Raw genomic sequence first — 14,157 nt, 5'->3', positions numbered from 1 at the left:
AAATCAACCTAAGTTATAATCTTGAAGAGTTGCACTATGTATATTTTTTTCTGACCAAAGGGAAAAAAAAAAAGTTGTTGAATAAGGAAGTAAAGTCTCTGCAAGTAGCCCAAGAAGCTTAGAGCTCCAGTGGAAATTTTCCCAGCTACTATCTGGGTTTCTATAGCCTGTATCTTAAGAGCTGGCCTTGCTACAACCCTGTCTCCTCTGAAATCTTTCTAAGTTCCTATTGCCCTCAGAGTTTTTACATCATTTAAAACTTTATAATATCTCTACAAGTTGCTTTCTTCTTGTATTATATGTGCTAGTCTTGTCTCTGAAACCCAATTGTAAGCTCTAATAGAGCAGGGATTATGTCAAATTCTCTGGTGTTTACCACATTGTTGCCATGGCAGAGTGTATATAGCATTTTCTTAATAAATACTCTTTGCCTGAATGACTACAGATCTGATATTAGTCAGGATAGGCCATGCTGTGCTGCAGTAATGCAATAACAAGTTAACCTGGGAATTTCAGTGGCTTCACACAACAAAGGTTTGTTTCCTGTTCATGAAAGGTCCTATGAATTGGCAGGGGCTCGTCTCTATTCAGTAACTAGAGGTCAGGCTTCCTCAGTCTCAGGACTCCACTATGTTAGCATGTGGCCTCTAAGTTTGCTCTATCAGGGAAAGGAAGGGATGGAGGAGACACACTGATTCTTAAGTATCAGACCACTTCTGTTCAAATTTCCATGTATTAGGAATTAGTCCCATGGCCCCAGTCCAGCGACAGGGAAGGCCAGGAAACATAGGGAGCACATGGATATTTGGGAACACATGGATTTTTGGGAGCACATACTCCCATACATCTATGCTCTATCTTCCTGCAAAATAACCATACCCAGTAGTTAGTGCCTCATTAGTATCAGTGGGACTGATAATCACATGGATCATTAAACTTGGCCCAGTTTGTCTTAGTAGCCATATGTGTTAGAGACTGCTAGGATTCAGAATGTATTCATTCAGTAGGCATTTACTGAGCGCCTACTGTGTGCAAGGCACTATTCTAGGTCTCAGGCATACAGCAGGGGCAAAAACTATTCAGAAGTCCCTGCACCCACAGAACTGAATTTCTAGTGGAAGGTGGTAAACAATGAACAAATAATGTACACAGCATGTTAGCTGGTGATAAGTATTGGAGAAAACTAAAGTAGGGAGAGAAATAGGGCATGCATTGTGGAGGGAAGGAGGTTGGACTGTAACTTTAAATAGGTTAATCAGGGAAAGTGTCACTGGAAGGTAACATTGGAGCACAAGCCCAGAGGTGAGAGAGCCAGTCATTTGAATGTCAGGGCAAAGAGCATTCCCCTAAGAGGGGACGTGTGCAAAAACCCCACGGGGCAGGGGAGGGGTATTGAGTGCCTGGTATGTTTGGTGAATGTAAGGAAGCAGGTGAGGTTGCAGCAAGTGTGTGAGGGCGTAGTGGCAGGATTGGGAGTCTGTTGAGTACAAACTACATGGAGCCTTATATTGGGAGTCTGTTGAGTACAAACTACATGGAGCTTTAAGGTCTATGACTTTTGCTCTGCAACATATGAAGCCATTTGGGGGGTTTGAGCAGAGAAGTGACATGATCATTCTGGCCACTCTGTTGGGGATAGACTCTAGGGACAAGGGTAAAGCAAGGAGACCAGTTAGAGGTTATTGCCAAAACACAGGGGAGAGATGGTGGTGGCTTGGACCACTTCCAAAAAGTTGAAGGGACAGCCTTTAAAAAGGAAAAGTGATGTACAAATACAAAATAGTTTTTGCTAATAAGATGTTAGCATACAGCCTAATTGTAATATAATTTATTATTACAAGGAGTCTGATATTCTATTGTTTTATTCATCGGTTCAACAAACAATTATTCAACACTAACTGCCTACCAGGCCCTCTGTTAGGCACTGTAGACAGCAAATAGGACCTAACCTCTGCTTTTTGGAAGCTTATAGTGTGGTAGAATTGTAGAAATTGCTCAAAATATAACATCATGAACAGCAAAAAAACCACAGCAGTAGCAATATAATCAATCACAATCATATGATATAATTAAGATGGAAACATTAGCCAAAACTTATTAACTGTCTACTATGTACTAGGTATACCTACGGATATTATTATGATGCTAATATGTGGTTGTTATAATCATTATATTTTGATGCTATTCCTTATAACCAAATTAGACTGTAATAAAGCTAGATAACTAGTGATCAAAAACCTACTGTAGGGGCCGGCCCGGTGGTGCGCTGCTACAGTGCGCCGCTTGGGAGTGCGGTGGCGCTCCCGCCGAGGGTTCGGATCCCACGTACAGACCGGTTCCCGCTCACTGGCTGAGCGAGGTGCGGGAGCAACACCGAGGGTTGCGATCCCGTTGCCGGTCCCGGTCCGGTACGGGTGCGACACTGAGGGTTGTGATCCCTTGCCGGACACGGAAAAAGACAAAAAGGAAAAAAAAAAAAAAACCTACTGTAACAGACTAAAAGTAATATTTCTGTGCTGTGCAATCCAGCATTACAAGGCTTTTGCCACCCTAGTGCATATCTAAAACTCAGCCCAGAAAATGCATGTTCCATTTTTTCCAAATGTTGCTAAATCAGCCTTGCTGATTTGTCAGCCTATTTAAGTCCTCGTAATTGCATGTTTTTTTTTCTTCTTCTTTTAATTATCTGCTCTGAAGAAGGTTAAGCTGAAACTGCTCCTCAGCATCCAAGATGGTGCCATCCAAATTGCATGCGCTTTTCTGCCTCTGCAGCTGCCTTGCGCTGGTGCATCCTTTTGACTGGCAAGACCTAGATCCTGTTCCCCGTATTAAATCTTCAGGTAAGAGGTATATTTATATGGGGCTTGAGCAACTGACCTGTTGCCAGACTCCAAGTGGCCTCAGAGAAGTTGCATATGTGGACTTTGAAGCAAACCCTATTAAGAAATGCTCATGGAGACCCAGTGTTCTCCTGGGTTAGGGGAGAAGGCCTCACTTTCTCCTTGTTACAACAGAAATTGAAGAAGTGCCTGTGTTCTTCAGTGTCATGACTGCAGGTCAGTACCAGGATGAGACATTTTAAGACCTACTGGAAGCTCAGCTTGCAGTCACCATGGAGAACTTCCCTAATGCCGCCCCTTCTCTTCCTCTCTTCCCAACCCCCTCCCACCCAAGCATGATAACTCACCTGCCCAGGAGTTCAGTCCAAGGCAGCCCCAAAATCTGCTTCCGTGAAGATGAAGAAGAGGCAGGTGTTTTGATCAATAGGCATAGTCCAAAAAAAAAAAAAAAAAATAGGCATAGTCCTGGTTAGTAGTGGAGGGTAGTATGGGAAGATAACAAGTTAGGGTCATGGGATCCAAAAGGAAATAATCTTTTGTACCTAATAATGGGGAGAATGGGAGTCAATTAGATGCTAAGGAGCTCCAGATGAGAATGAGTGATCACTTGCTCTTTCTTACCTTGTGGCAGGAGGGAAGGAAAGGAGAGGAAGGCTTAGACAAACCCAGGAGGAGTGGCCAGAATGAGACAGCCATCTCTAGACAGTACATCTGACGTCACTAAGAAGGAACTTTACTGCAAAGAGATCGTTTCTGGAATTTTGTGAATTCCTGCTCATCCCAGAGGGTTGTGATGCATGAAGTGCTCTGTTTAGTCTCCTACAGAGAAGAGTGTATGTGGCTCTGAATGATGTCATCCTGTCTACACCCACACACCGGTGCACCTGGGTAGATATGGTCACTCTGGATCTAGTTGTTCAGGCTTGATGGGTGACTCCTCCCCATAGCATTTACAAAGAACTTTCATAACTTAGTGCCTTAGAGATCAATTTTGCCCTACTTTCATAATTGGGGAAATGAATGTATTAGTGGGAGAGGGACTACATCTCACATCTACATTTGCATAGGAAATGGAGTAAGATCTCACAGATCCATTCATTCCACAACACTTATCAGGAAATTAAGACATCAAGGATACACTGGTGACTAAGACAAAGAGCATGTAGTCAAATTAAAAAAACCTGCAGCCTAGTTGAAATTAAGTTCATTTTTCCCATTACCTTTTCCATGGATCGAAAACAGGTAACCTCTTACAAGATCGGCAAATTATTTTCTAGAATATAGATCATGCAATTTTTACTGGTACAGGGTGAGAATTTCACAACATGTTTTCTATCCCCTTATGTTTAAAAATCATTGGAAAGCTATCAAATGATGGACAGAAACTTAAAGATAGGGACCTTGCTTTATTCATTTTTGTAGTTCCAGCATTGAGCTCAATGCCCTACTCATTCAAAATGCTCAAAAATGAATGCATAAATATTTTTCAATTAGAAATAGTTTATTAAATAAGAGATTAAAATAACAGTTGATTCTTTATAATTTCTTACTAAGTATATATATAGAAAATATGGCTATTCAGGTAAAAGGTTTATAAGTATGGGCTAGAAATATCCTATTTGCTAATGAAGGACATAAAGCCATATGAGAGAATCTAATTTTCCAAGCATGTATACAATTCATCTCCAAACCCAAGACTGAATATCAGTAATATCTGACAAATGAACACCACCAAAAATACATAATGAGATTAATAGTATACTATAGATTCCAATCCTCCTATTAAAACAAAATTGGAGAAAAATAGGAAGAGATATTTATAGATTCTGAACCACAAAACTGTATCATCTGTATAGTGAACATTTGAGCTGACCTCTCTCCCCTTCCTTTGTGATGATTTCTGATAGATGGTTACAGCATGGGAAATGACTAAGTTAACTATAGGCTGCTGAGACTTTTCTGTAGCCATCCTAGCACTGGGCAGCCAGAGGACTCTAGAGACCCATGCCAAAACCTTGATAATTTCAGCATTTCCTGAGACCTTTTCAGGGGTCAGGTGTTCTGGAATAGGCAGACCTAAGGCCTCACCTTGACCTGTGTCTCCTGAATGCTGGCTCCAGAATGCTGTCAGGTAGAGCAGATTTTTGACAACCAGGGCACTCCTAGGTTAATGGAAAATATTCTCAGGGCCTCAGTGGAATTGAGGTCTCACAAGGGAAGCCTTGTGCAGAGTGGAACCCTCCTGTGGCTCTAAAACTGAACCCCTAATTCTAGAGGTAGTGTCTTCAAGGCAGCTATGGGTTCTCTGGAGCTCCCCATCAAACTGTGTGAGCCAGAGGTCTCCCCCACCAACCCCTGTATAGCCAGGCCATGGCTATCTGTGGGTGGGGGCACAGCAACTGGGGCAGGCTGTTCATCACAGGACAGGCAGGTGTGGCCCACCCTACCGACCTCTGGAGTTGACGTCTCCCTGTTAAGCCAGGAAGCATGGCTCAGTAGATAGTCTTTAGTGGGAGAGGAAGAGCCTTTATAATTCTAAATAGACCCTGAAATGTTCACCTTACAGGTAAAGTGGGAAAAAAAGGCTCTGAGGAAATGCCTTGAAGTTTAGATCTGCCAGAAGGAAAGTGGTATGCACCAGTTTAGATCTGCTGAAGCTCCTCTAAGGACATCACCATGAATCTGGCTAATTAACTAACTCTGGAGAAGGGGACAAATAATATTAATCATCCGCCTATAATGTGGCATGTCCTGTTCCAGGTACTTGACCTACGTTATTTCTTCATCCTCACAACTGTCCTATAGCAGGTCAAGTGCTTTTATCCCCACTTTACAATTACAGCTCAGAGAAGGGAGTAAACTGCCCAGGCCAGAGCATCATAGCTTGTAAGAGGTACACCTAGAATCTGAATAGGATCACCTGGATCCAATAGCCAAGGCCATTCATCTCACCACCTCTTTCCTTGGTACTACACCTCCTATATGATATGACTATGGATTGCTGAGTTGTGTGTCAGGCCTGATGGTCTGGTACCTTAGCCTAGTGTTTCTTCAACTTTAATAGGCACACCTTTTCTGACTCAGCAGAATTGAGGTGCAGTCTGAGGACCTGGATTTCCAAGCTCCACGTGGTGCCAGTGATGCTGGTCTGTGGACCGACTTTGATAGCAAGGCCTTATGTATTGAAAGGCTTCACCACTGGCAGGTCCTTCGTGAGTGAGTCTCTAGTGTGGAGGATGTAAATAGCTTTCCTCCCATTATGAAACCTTTCTGGGCAAAGCCCCACAATATTAATGCAGATGCCATACCTAACATAACTCTTGGTATGTCAGAGGCGGAGTGTGATAGAAGACACAGTCTGTCCAGCAGAGTAATCTACTCCCACAGTCCAATGGAGGGGGAGGGATGGGCAAGCTGAATGTATCAAGAAAAGTAAGAGTTTGCATATACTAATGTTTGAACTCAACATCTTGAAATTAAATATGGATTTTATTGGGGTTTGAAAAAGAGGAGAATAAATGAAGCTGCAGGTGTGTGGAAGGGTTTTGGCACCAGAGTGAGAAAAGGAGTTTCAGGAGTGGGTGGTAAAAGACATATATGATAAAGAGTTTGAAAGAAGTATAAGCAAGACCAGAGGCAGTTCAGATTAGTTCGGCTGATTTTCACAAATATTTTTTGAGCACCAACCATGTGCCAGATGCTGTGTTAATGTCAGAGGATACAAAGACATGGATATAGGTCTTGAGAAGTAGTGGGAGACAGTGCACAAACACATAATTTTAATATAATGTGATAGGAAGGATAATTAAAATCATATGTAGGGAATGTTTGTAATACTGAGGATGAAATGATTAAGACTGTCTGGAGGATCATCATCCAAGAAGATGCCATCTGATCAAGGTATTAGAGGTTGAATAGGAGTTTGCCAAGGGGATTTTGAGTGCAGACAATAGCATTTACAAAGGTGCAGAGGCCCCAAACAGCCCAGTGTGTAGCTCAGGAGTGCTGGAGCCCAAGGAAGGGGGGTGAGGGGTACTTACATGGAAGAGGCAGAAGAAGAGTATAAGGCACTGGGCCTCCAGATCACAGGGGGTCTTTCTTACTGTGTCCAGGAACTTGGGATTAATTTGTGCACCTGTGAACCTCAATGCATCTCAGCCCCAGAATGTTGTAATAGGCTGCTTATGTGCCTCAAGTAGCAGTGTATTTACTTAAGAAGGCATGTGTGGATTTAAATACCTCCTAAAAACTGCCTTCCAAAAAAATTCCAATGCATTCCCCCTTCAAGAAAAAACTAAGATAGGAAGCCATTGAAGGATTTCAACAATTGGTGAGATTTGTGCTTTAAATCACTCCAGGAGCCATGTGAAGGATACGTTTGAAGGGGCCAAGATCCAAGATGGATAGGACAGTCAGGAGAGCTGGCAACTGCCTGGTCAAGAGACCATGAGAGTGTAAATAAGACAGTTGAGCTAGAGGGTCAGAGGCATATGGGGGAGATAGTTCTACACTAAAAACAAATATTAGAAATTGAGACTTGGTTGAGTGTAGGGGGTTGGTGAGAAAGGTAGGAGAGTGGGATGATCCCAGATTTCTGACTTGGGATGCAGTAGAGGGAATTCTGGAGTTGCAGGCTGTGTGGTTGGAGGGTGAGGAGGAGGAGTTGGGAGATGGTCATTTAGTTTCATTTTGGGTCACTGGCTTTATTACGGGAAGGACATCAGGCAGAGATGCCCAATGAGAAGCTGTAAGCACAAATCTGAAGTGTGAGATGAAGTTCATACTCAGACAAAACAGACTTGGGAGGTCATCATCATTAACATACTCTGTATGGAAGTAGAAGATGAGGACAAGGCTGCAAGTATCAGGAGAAGGGCTACATCTGCCTCCATCTTTTTACCCTCTAAAACTCCCAAACAATGCTTTGCACACAGCAGGCCCACAATAATTATTTGTGTATTTTACAAGTTAGGTTAAGAAACGAAGGAGGCCACAAACTATGGGCAGTAACTTGATTCCCTTGGCACTCCTTTGCATAATAAAGTCTGGGGTGTAATGGATGACAAATGAGATGATATTTACCTGTTTTTCAGCCTGGGTCAATAAAATACAAGCACTGATGGCTGCTGCAAGCTTTGGCCGAACTAAAATCCCCAGAGGAAATGGATCTTATTCTGTTGGTTGTACAGACCTGATGTTTAATTACACTGATAAGGTAATGCCTTTATTACTACAACTTATCCCTATATTCCAATATTGGCTGTTGCTATGGCCCACTGGAAGGTGTTGAAACTTGACCCTGTCATCCCCTGAGAATGGCTTCATGTGAAGCCTGTTGCTGGTTAAGTCATTCCCTAATTCTTTGCTGTCATCTGATCAATTCATCTATAAACCCATTATTTTTCCCTCCCTTCATGGCTGAAGCCAGGCTGCTCATATTTTCTTTTCACTCAGAAAGCATATTGTTCTCTTCTCTTTCATGACTGTATTCAATCGCCACAGTAGCTTAAAAAGTTCTCTGGACCTCTTTGTGAATAACAGATGTATTTGGGTCCCCACAATTGAATGTGCAAAATAGCTGTTGGAAAATGTTTGAAAAACAACTTGGCTAAAAGTGCATTAATTTTTTCCTCAACAGGGCACCTTCTTGCGTATGTATTATCCATCCCAAGGTGATGACCTCCTTGACACTCTTTGGATCCCCAACAAAGAATATTTTCAGGGTCTTAGTAAATTTCTTGGAACACACTGGCTTATGGGCAAAATTTTGAGCTTGCTCTTTGGTAAGATTTCTGTTGATACTACTTGTTGGCTCTAGAATATAAGAAAACCTTGAAAACAACAAGAATTTCAGGTGGTTAAGGCCAGGGTAGATTTTCTCCCATCTAAACTTCTCCTAAGGTGAGAAAGTGTTTCTTAAAAGCCCAGGCAATCATGAGAGAATGAAGGTTCCCATTCTGTCCACTCTGAATATGACAGGAATGGGTGAAAGTATCAGAATGGCTCCGACATCTTTCTGTGGCTGCTCTTCAGTTTTCCTTCTTGCATACTATGGAGGGAGCAATAATGTGAAAGGAGCAAGTTCACTGGTGTGACCACTGCCCTTCATGCTCTGTGCTACAGGGCTTTCTAAAGTCAGACAAAAAGGGAAAGCAGGTAGAAGCCACCATAACTCTCCAGATCCAAAACAAAGGAGTCAAAGCTAATTTCCTACTCATCATGAATGAAGAAACTACTCATTCCCATCACCAACCTCCACGGGGCCTCTCCATTATGACAATCTGACATGCATTCATCACTTAATTTGTCTACATTACACTAACACAGGCTTTTCCTTCTTTATCTGTTTGACCGGACATTACTGTTGGGCTGATGTTAACTATGTCTTTAAATTTCTCCCTCAAAACTACCTACCCCTTTTTGGGATTCATTTTAAACATCTCATTAGAGTTTTCTTAAAAGCCACTTTATAATAGAAATGATGAAAATACTATAACTACACATCTTTATGGTGCTGAATAACTTATAAATCACTTCCATAGCAATCTTCACGACCACATCTCAATTTTACAGATGAGAAAAATGAAACACAAGTAATTACTAATAATGATAACAATAACAATTGAGAAGTGAAGGAAGACAGTATCTTCCATCTTTTAAGCCCCTTACTATGTGACTGGTAGTGCTTTATGTATATATATTACCTAATTAAATAAAATTCTCACGAACACCCTATGAGATAGGTATCATTTCCTCCATTTTACAGAAGAGGAATCTGAAGCTCAGAGAGTTTGAGGAACTTACCCAAGGCCAATAGCTAGTAAATGGTAGAGCTGCATCCAAAGCCACTCTGAGTATAAAGTCAATGGTCTCTCCACCTTTCTCTGGATCAGTACCAAATCAGAATGAGAGCAGTCTCCAGTTCTCAGATTCTGCCTCTCAGTGTAAAGCTCCTGAGGTTTACTGGGCAGTTTGGTTTCAGAAGATTTCCTTTGAAGTTTTTCCACAACCTGGGAATGGTAATAAGTAGCAGCTTTGCTGAATACACCTGTAAGTAGGAAAACCTCTCACTTTAAGTCTGAGCTGACAGTGAAAACTGATCATTAATGATCCTATGGTCTGAGAAAAGAACACATGGTTCAGGTCTTTGACTGGTGGGTATTTAGTAGTAGACTTTTTTTTATTTAAAGATGACTGGTAAGGGGATCTTAACCCTTGACTTGGTGTTGTCAGCACCATGCTCACCCAGTGAGCTAACCCCGCCATCCCTATATAGGGATCTGAACCTGTGGCCTTGGTGTTATTAGCACCACACTCTCCCGAGTGAGCCACGGGCCGGCCCTTTTAGTAGCAGACTTTTTAATGAATTTACTATTGATTTATAAAAACAGAGATATAGATATAAATGGGTTTTATGCTAAGGAGATGTGAGTCTAACTAGCAACATTCAAGTTAGAGAAAACACTAACTCACTATAATCTCCCATTGTTGTCTAGGTTCAAGGACAACTCCTGCAAACTGGAATGCCCCTCTGAGGACTGGTGAAAAATATCCGCTAATTATTTTTTCTCATGGTCTTGGAGCATTCAGGTAATATTCAAGAGGTTGAAAATTTTAACCTTTAGGGATCATTTTTTTTTTCCAAAAAAGGAATGACAGATTTTGGAATGTCATGCTGGCCCTTGACCTGGATGGGGTTCCTCAAGGATTGGCTGTGGTCTTTTGATCAATCTTAGCCCTGTCTTGTCAAGTAGTTTCCCCTCCATCCAGCTCCTGGGGTTTAGCCTCACAACAAAAGAGAGAGGGTACTGATTTTTTACTTCTTATCCTTCCATATTATATCTACACTCTCAAAGTCATCCTTTGTTAGTTCAGGTCTTCTGAGAAACAGACTCCAAGATTGGATTAGCTGTAAAAGACATTTATTGAGAGAAATACTTCTGAAAGAGGAGAAGGGACAGGAAAAGATGCCTTCAAAACATGATGTTGGTTGAACACCTGGAAAGGAGATGGGGAAGGGAGAAGGACTGGGTAAGAAGAGTCTCAGACTGTAGCACAGGGCTAAGAAAGATTAGGCCAGACCTATGAAGAGAGTGCTTGATACAAAGTTGCTGTTCAAGAATCCTGCATCTCACAGGAATGGACCTGCATTAGCACCCAAGCTGTAAAGTCCCTGGGAGCAGCTCACAGGAAGCTTAGCTTCCACTTGAACATGGTGATAGATCCAGAGGGGCATCACTCGATGGAGTCTTTAGTAAGCATGATATCTGTCTGAGTGCACATTTTCCTGACCATATCCTCTCCACTTTCTTCTACCATCTTCTCAACTGCCTCCCCTTCTTCCAACCTGGCTTTTAGCTGGGAAGAAGTTGGGTAGCACCTGCAATAAAGAAGTATCTTGGGACTTTAATTGTAGCCTAGCTTTTTATTTGATTTCTACGACACTAATGATAGGCAAATTAGAATCCGAGGGCCAAATCCAGCCCAAATAAAGATTTATTGGAACACAGCCACACCCATTCATTCTTTACATTGTCCATGGCTACTTTTGTACTACAACAGCAGAGTTGAGTAGTTGTGACAAAGACTGTATGGCCCACAAAACTAGAAATATTTATTCTCTGGCCTTTAATAGAAGAAGTTTGCTGATCCCTGTACTAGACCATTTCCATCTCCTGAAAAGGTCTTGTATCTTCATCAGTAGAAGACATAGTTTCTAGCCACCTCCGTTTCATTCTCATGGACATTTCCTACTGAATACATGATATGAGAAAAAGATTGTGCAGAATGAAGATGTAGAAGAGGGTATAGGATGCAGTTGCTTAGCACATGATTTTTTAACCACTTCACCCAGTCCCATCATTTAAATAACAGCTAACCTGTGTTACTTACCCTGTTTCAGATGTGGTTATAAGCAATGAAGATGTATTAACTCACTTGATTCTCACCTATGAGGTACCATACTACTATACCATCACCTTTTTACAGATAAGAAACTAAGGCAGAGAAAAGACAAGTGACTCATCCAAGATACATGGAACCAGGATTCAAACTTAGTGGTCAGACTGCAGGTCCTGTTCTCTTAACTACCATACCGTCCTGCATACATTATCTTATCAAAACCTTATAACTATCCTAAAGCAAAGGCTTTATTATCTGCCCCATTTCCAGGTAAGAACAAAAATTCAGTAATTACCTAAAATCATATAGCTAACAAGTGGCAGAGCCAAGATTAAACCCCAAAACTCTCAGAGGCAATATTTGTAATCAGTGCACCAGGATTTCTCAACTGCAGTACTATTGACATCTTAGACCAGACACTTTCTTGTTGTGGAGGATTGTAGTGTGCATTGTAGGAGGTTTAGTAGATTCCCTCTACCACTAGATTCCAGTAGCACCCTCCCCCCAGCTGTGATAATGAAATACCTACAGACATTGTCAAATATCCCCTAAGAGGCAAATCGCTCCCCTTTGAGAACCACAGCTCTCCTTTCTACCCCGGGGCACTACAATAAGGGTGTGGTGCCCTCCATGTTCCCAGTTCTATTAGGGGACCCAGCCTTGTAATCATGACTGGTAGGTGCAATGCTTTCCTCTTTTTTGTTTTGAAGGACAATTTATTCTGCTATTGGCATTGACCTGGCATCTCATGGGTTTATAGTTGCTGCCGTAGAACACAGGTATGTTACCTGATATAGCCGGGCTCTTCAGACAAATACAGGGAATGTTAATGCCCATAACTATGCTTCTAACTTTCATAAAAGGTAATAAAAATGTTAATGGAATTTTCAACTATGATTATATAGTGAGGAAAAGAGATTGAGTTAGATTGCCAAGACTTAAAAAACAACTAACATTTCTGGCGTATTTATTGCATGCCATGTACTAGGCTAAGTGCTTTCATACATTACTTTGTCTAGACTTCATAACCATTCTATGAGATGGTTACTATTATCATTGTTTTAAGGAAGATGAAAATGAAGGTGAGAAAGTATAATTTGCTCAAAGTCACACAGCTAGTAAGTGGCAGCACTGGGATCTGATTCCAGAGAGTGAGTTTTCAACATGGCTGAATTGTGAAGATAGAATGGGTTGAGTTTACCCACAGCTCAACAACAGACAATAAGGTTGTGCGAGGAGGGAGTTAAAGCGTACTGCCCTCCAAATTGAGAAGGTACTTTGAGACCAAAGAAGGAAGCAGGCAGTCCATTCAGAGATAAACAAAGATATTTATTAATGGGGGTGACTTACACATAGGAAAATTGCACACAATGAAGAATCAGACATCAGCAGATGAGAGCTCTGGCTCTCTGCATTTAGGTAAAGGTGTTTTACAGGAAAAACCTCTGTTACTAAAAACAAATTTAAGAAAAGAGGTCAAGAAAAATAGGTTGATAACATCATTCACCAGATGTCTTGTGATCCATGAGGCAGGGGATCTTGTGATATTAGTGCTCAGACTACTGTCTCCACCTGCGTGTTTTACAGGAAAAACCTCTGTTACTAAAAACAAATTTAAGAAAAGAGGTCAAGAAAAATAAGTTGATAACATCATTCACCAGATGTCTTGTGATCCATGAGGCAGGGGATCTTGTGATATTAGTGCTCAGACTACTGTCTCCACCTGCTGTAATAAATCATTCGCTCCCTAAAACCTATGTTCCTTTTACAGCTTGCCCTAAAGTTAAGGTGTAATTAGCTAGCAAAGAAGATAAATGAGGTTAAACAGAAGTCAGCATGGCAGGTGGGGCACAAAAGAGTGTCTTGTTCACCCTCTAAAAAGATCTTTTTCCTAGAACTCCCTTGGGGTTCTCTTTAATGAAATAAAACATGTACAGTGGAATTCAAAAGATCAGAGGGAGGTTGAGTCAAGGATGGAATTAAGGGACATAAGTCAGATGAGGAAGGAAGAGAACATGTAAAAGTAATTAATCTGGTTTACATTATAGAGATGGATCTGCATCTGCAACTTACTATTTCAATGACGAGTCTACTGCAGAAATAGGGAACAAGTCTTGGCTCTACCTTAAAACTGTAAAACAAGAGGACGAGGAGATACCTGTACGAAATGAGCAGGTACATTGCAGTAAGAGGAGAGGTGGCTTGGTGACCTAAAAGCATGTACAAAACAATGACATTCATTAATTTAATTTTACATACAGCAAGCTATGTTCTGAGCTCTCCTGCTTCCCATTCTCAAAAGATCTGTCAGAAGATTCTCTGGGTAATAAAATTCTCTTAATTAAATATCTGGTTCATAGTAAAAACAAAGCAAACACAAAAATCCCAGGAAATGATAGTGAATATTCAGAATTCT

The 14,157-nt window shown here is 41.3% G+C and overlaps 1 protein-coding gene across 1 annotated transcript in view; it reads left to right on the top strand.

Moving 5' to 3' along the window:
- Window positions 1-2,731: 2,731 nt before the first annotated feature.
- The window catches only part of PLA2G7 (phospholipase A2, group VII (platelet-activating factor acetylhydrolase, plasma)), a 19,413-nt gene continuing 7,987 nt past the window's right edge, over window positions 2,732-14,157 (top strand). The window contains exons 1-6 of the mRNA XM_008575972.1: window positions 2,732-2,840; window positions 7,934-8,055; window positions 8,479-8,623; window positions 10,337-10,430; window positions 12,452-12,520; window positions 13,790-13,916. Of these exons, the coding sequence (XP_008574194.1) occupies window positions 2,732-2,840; window positions 7,934-8,055; window positions 8,479-8,623; window positions 10,337-10,430; window positions 12,452-12,520; window positions 13,790-13,916 (666 nt within the window). The remainder of the gene's footprint in view (window positions 2,841-7,933; window positions 8,056-8,478; window positions 8,624-10,336; window positions 10,431-12,451; window positions 12,521-13,789; window positions 13,917-14,157) is intronic.

Source organism: Galeopterus variegatus, unplaced genomic scaffold, assembly GCF_000696425.1.
Source record: "Galeopterus variegatus unplaced genomic scaffold, G_variegatus-3.0.2 Scaffold1268, whole genome shotgun sequence".
Classification (NCBI taxonomy): Eukaryota; Metazoa; Chordata; class Mammalia; order Dermoptera; family Cynocephalidae; genus Galeopterus; species Galeopterus variegatus.
This window is presented reverse-complemented; position numbering and strand designations above follow the sequence as displayed.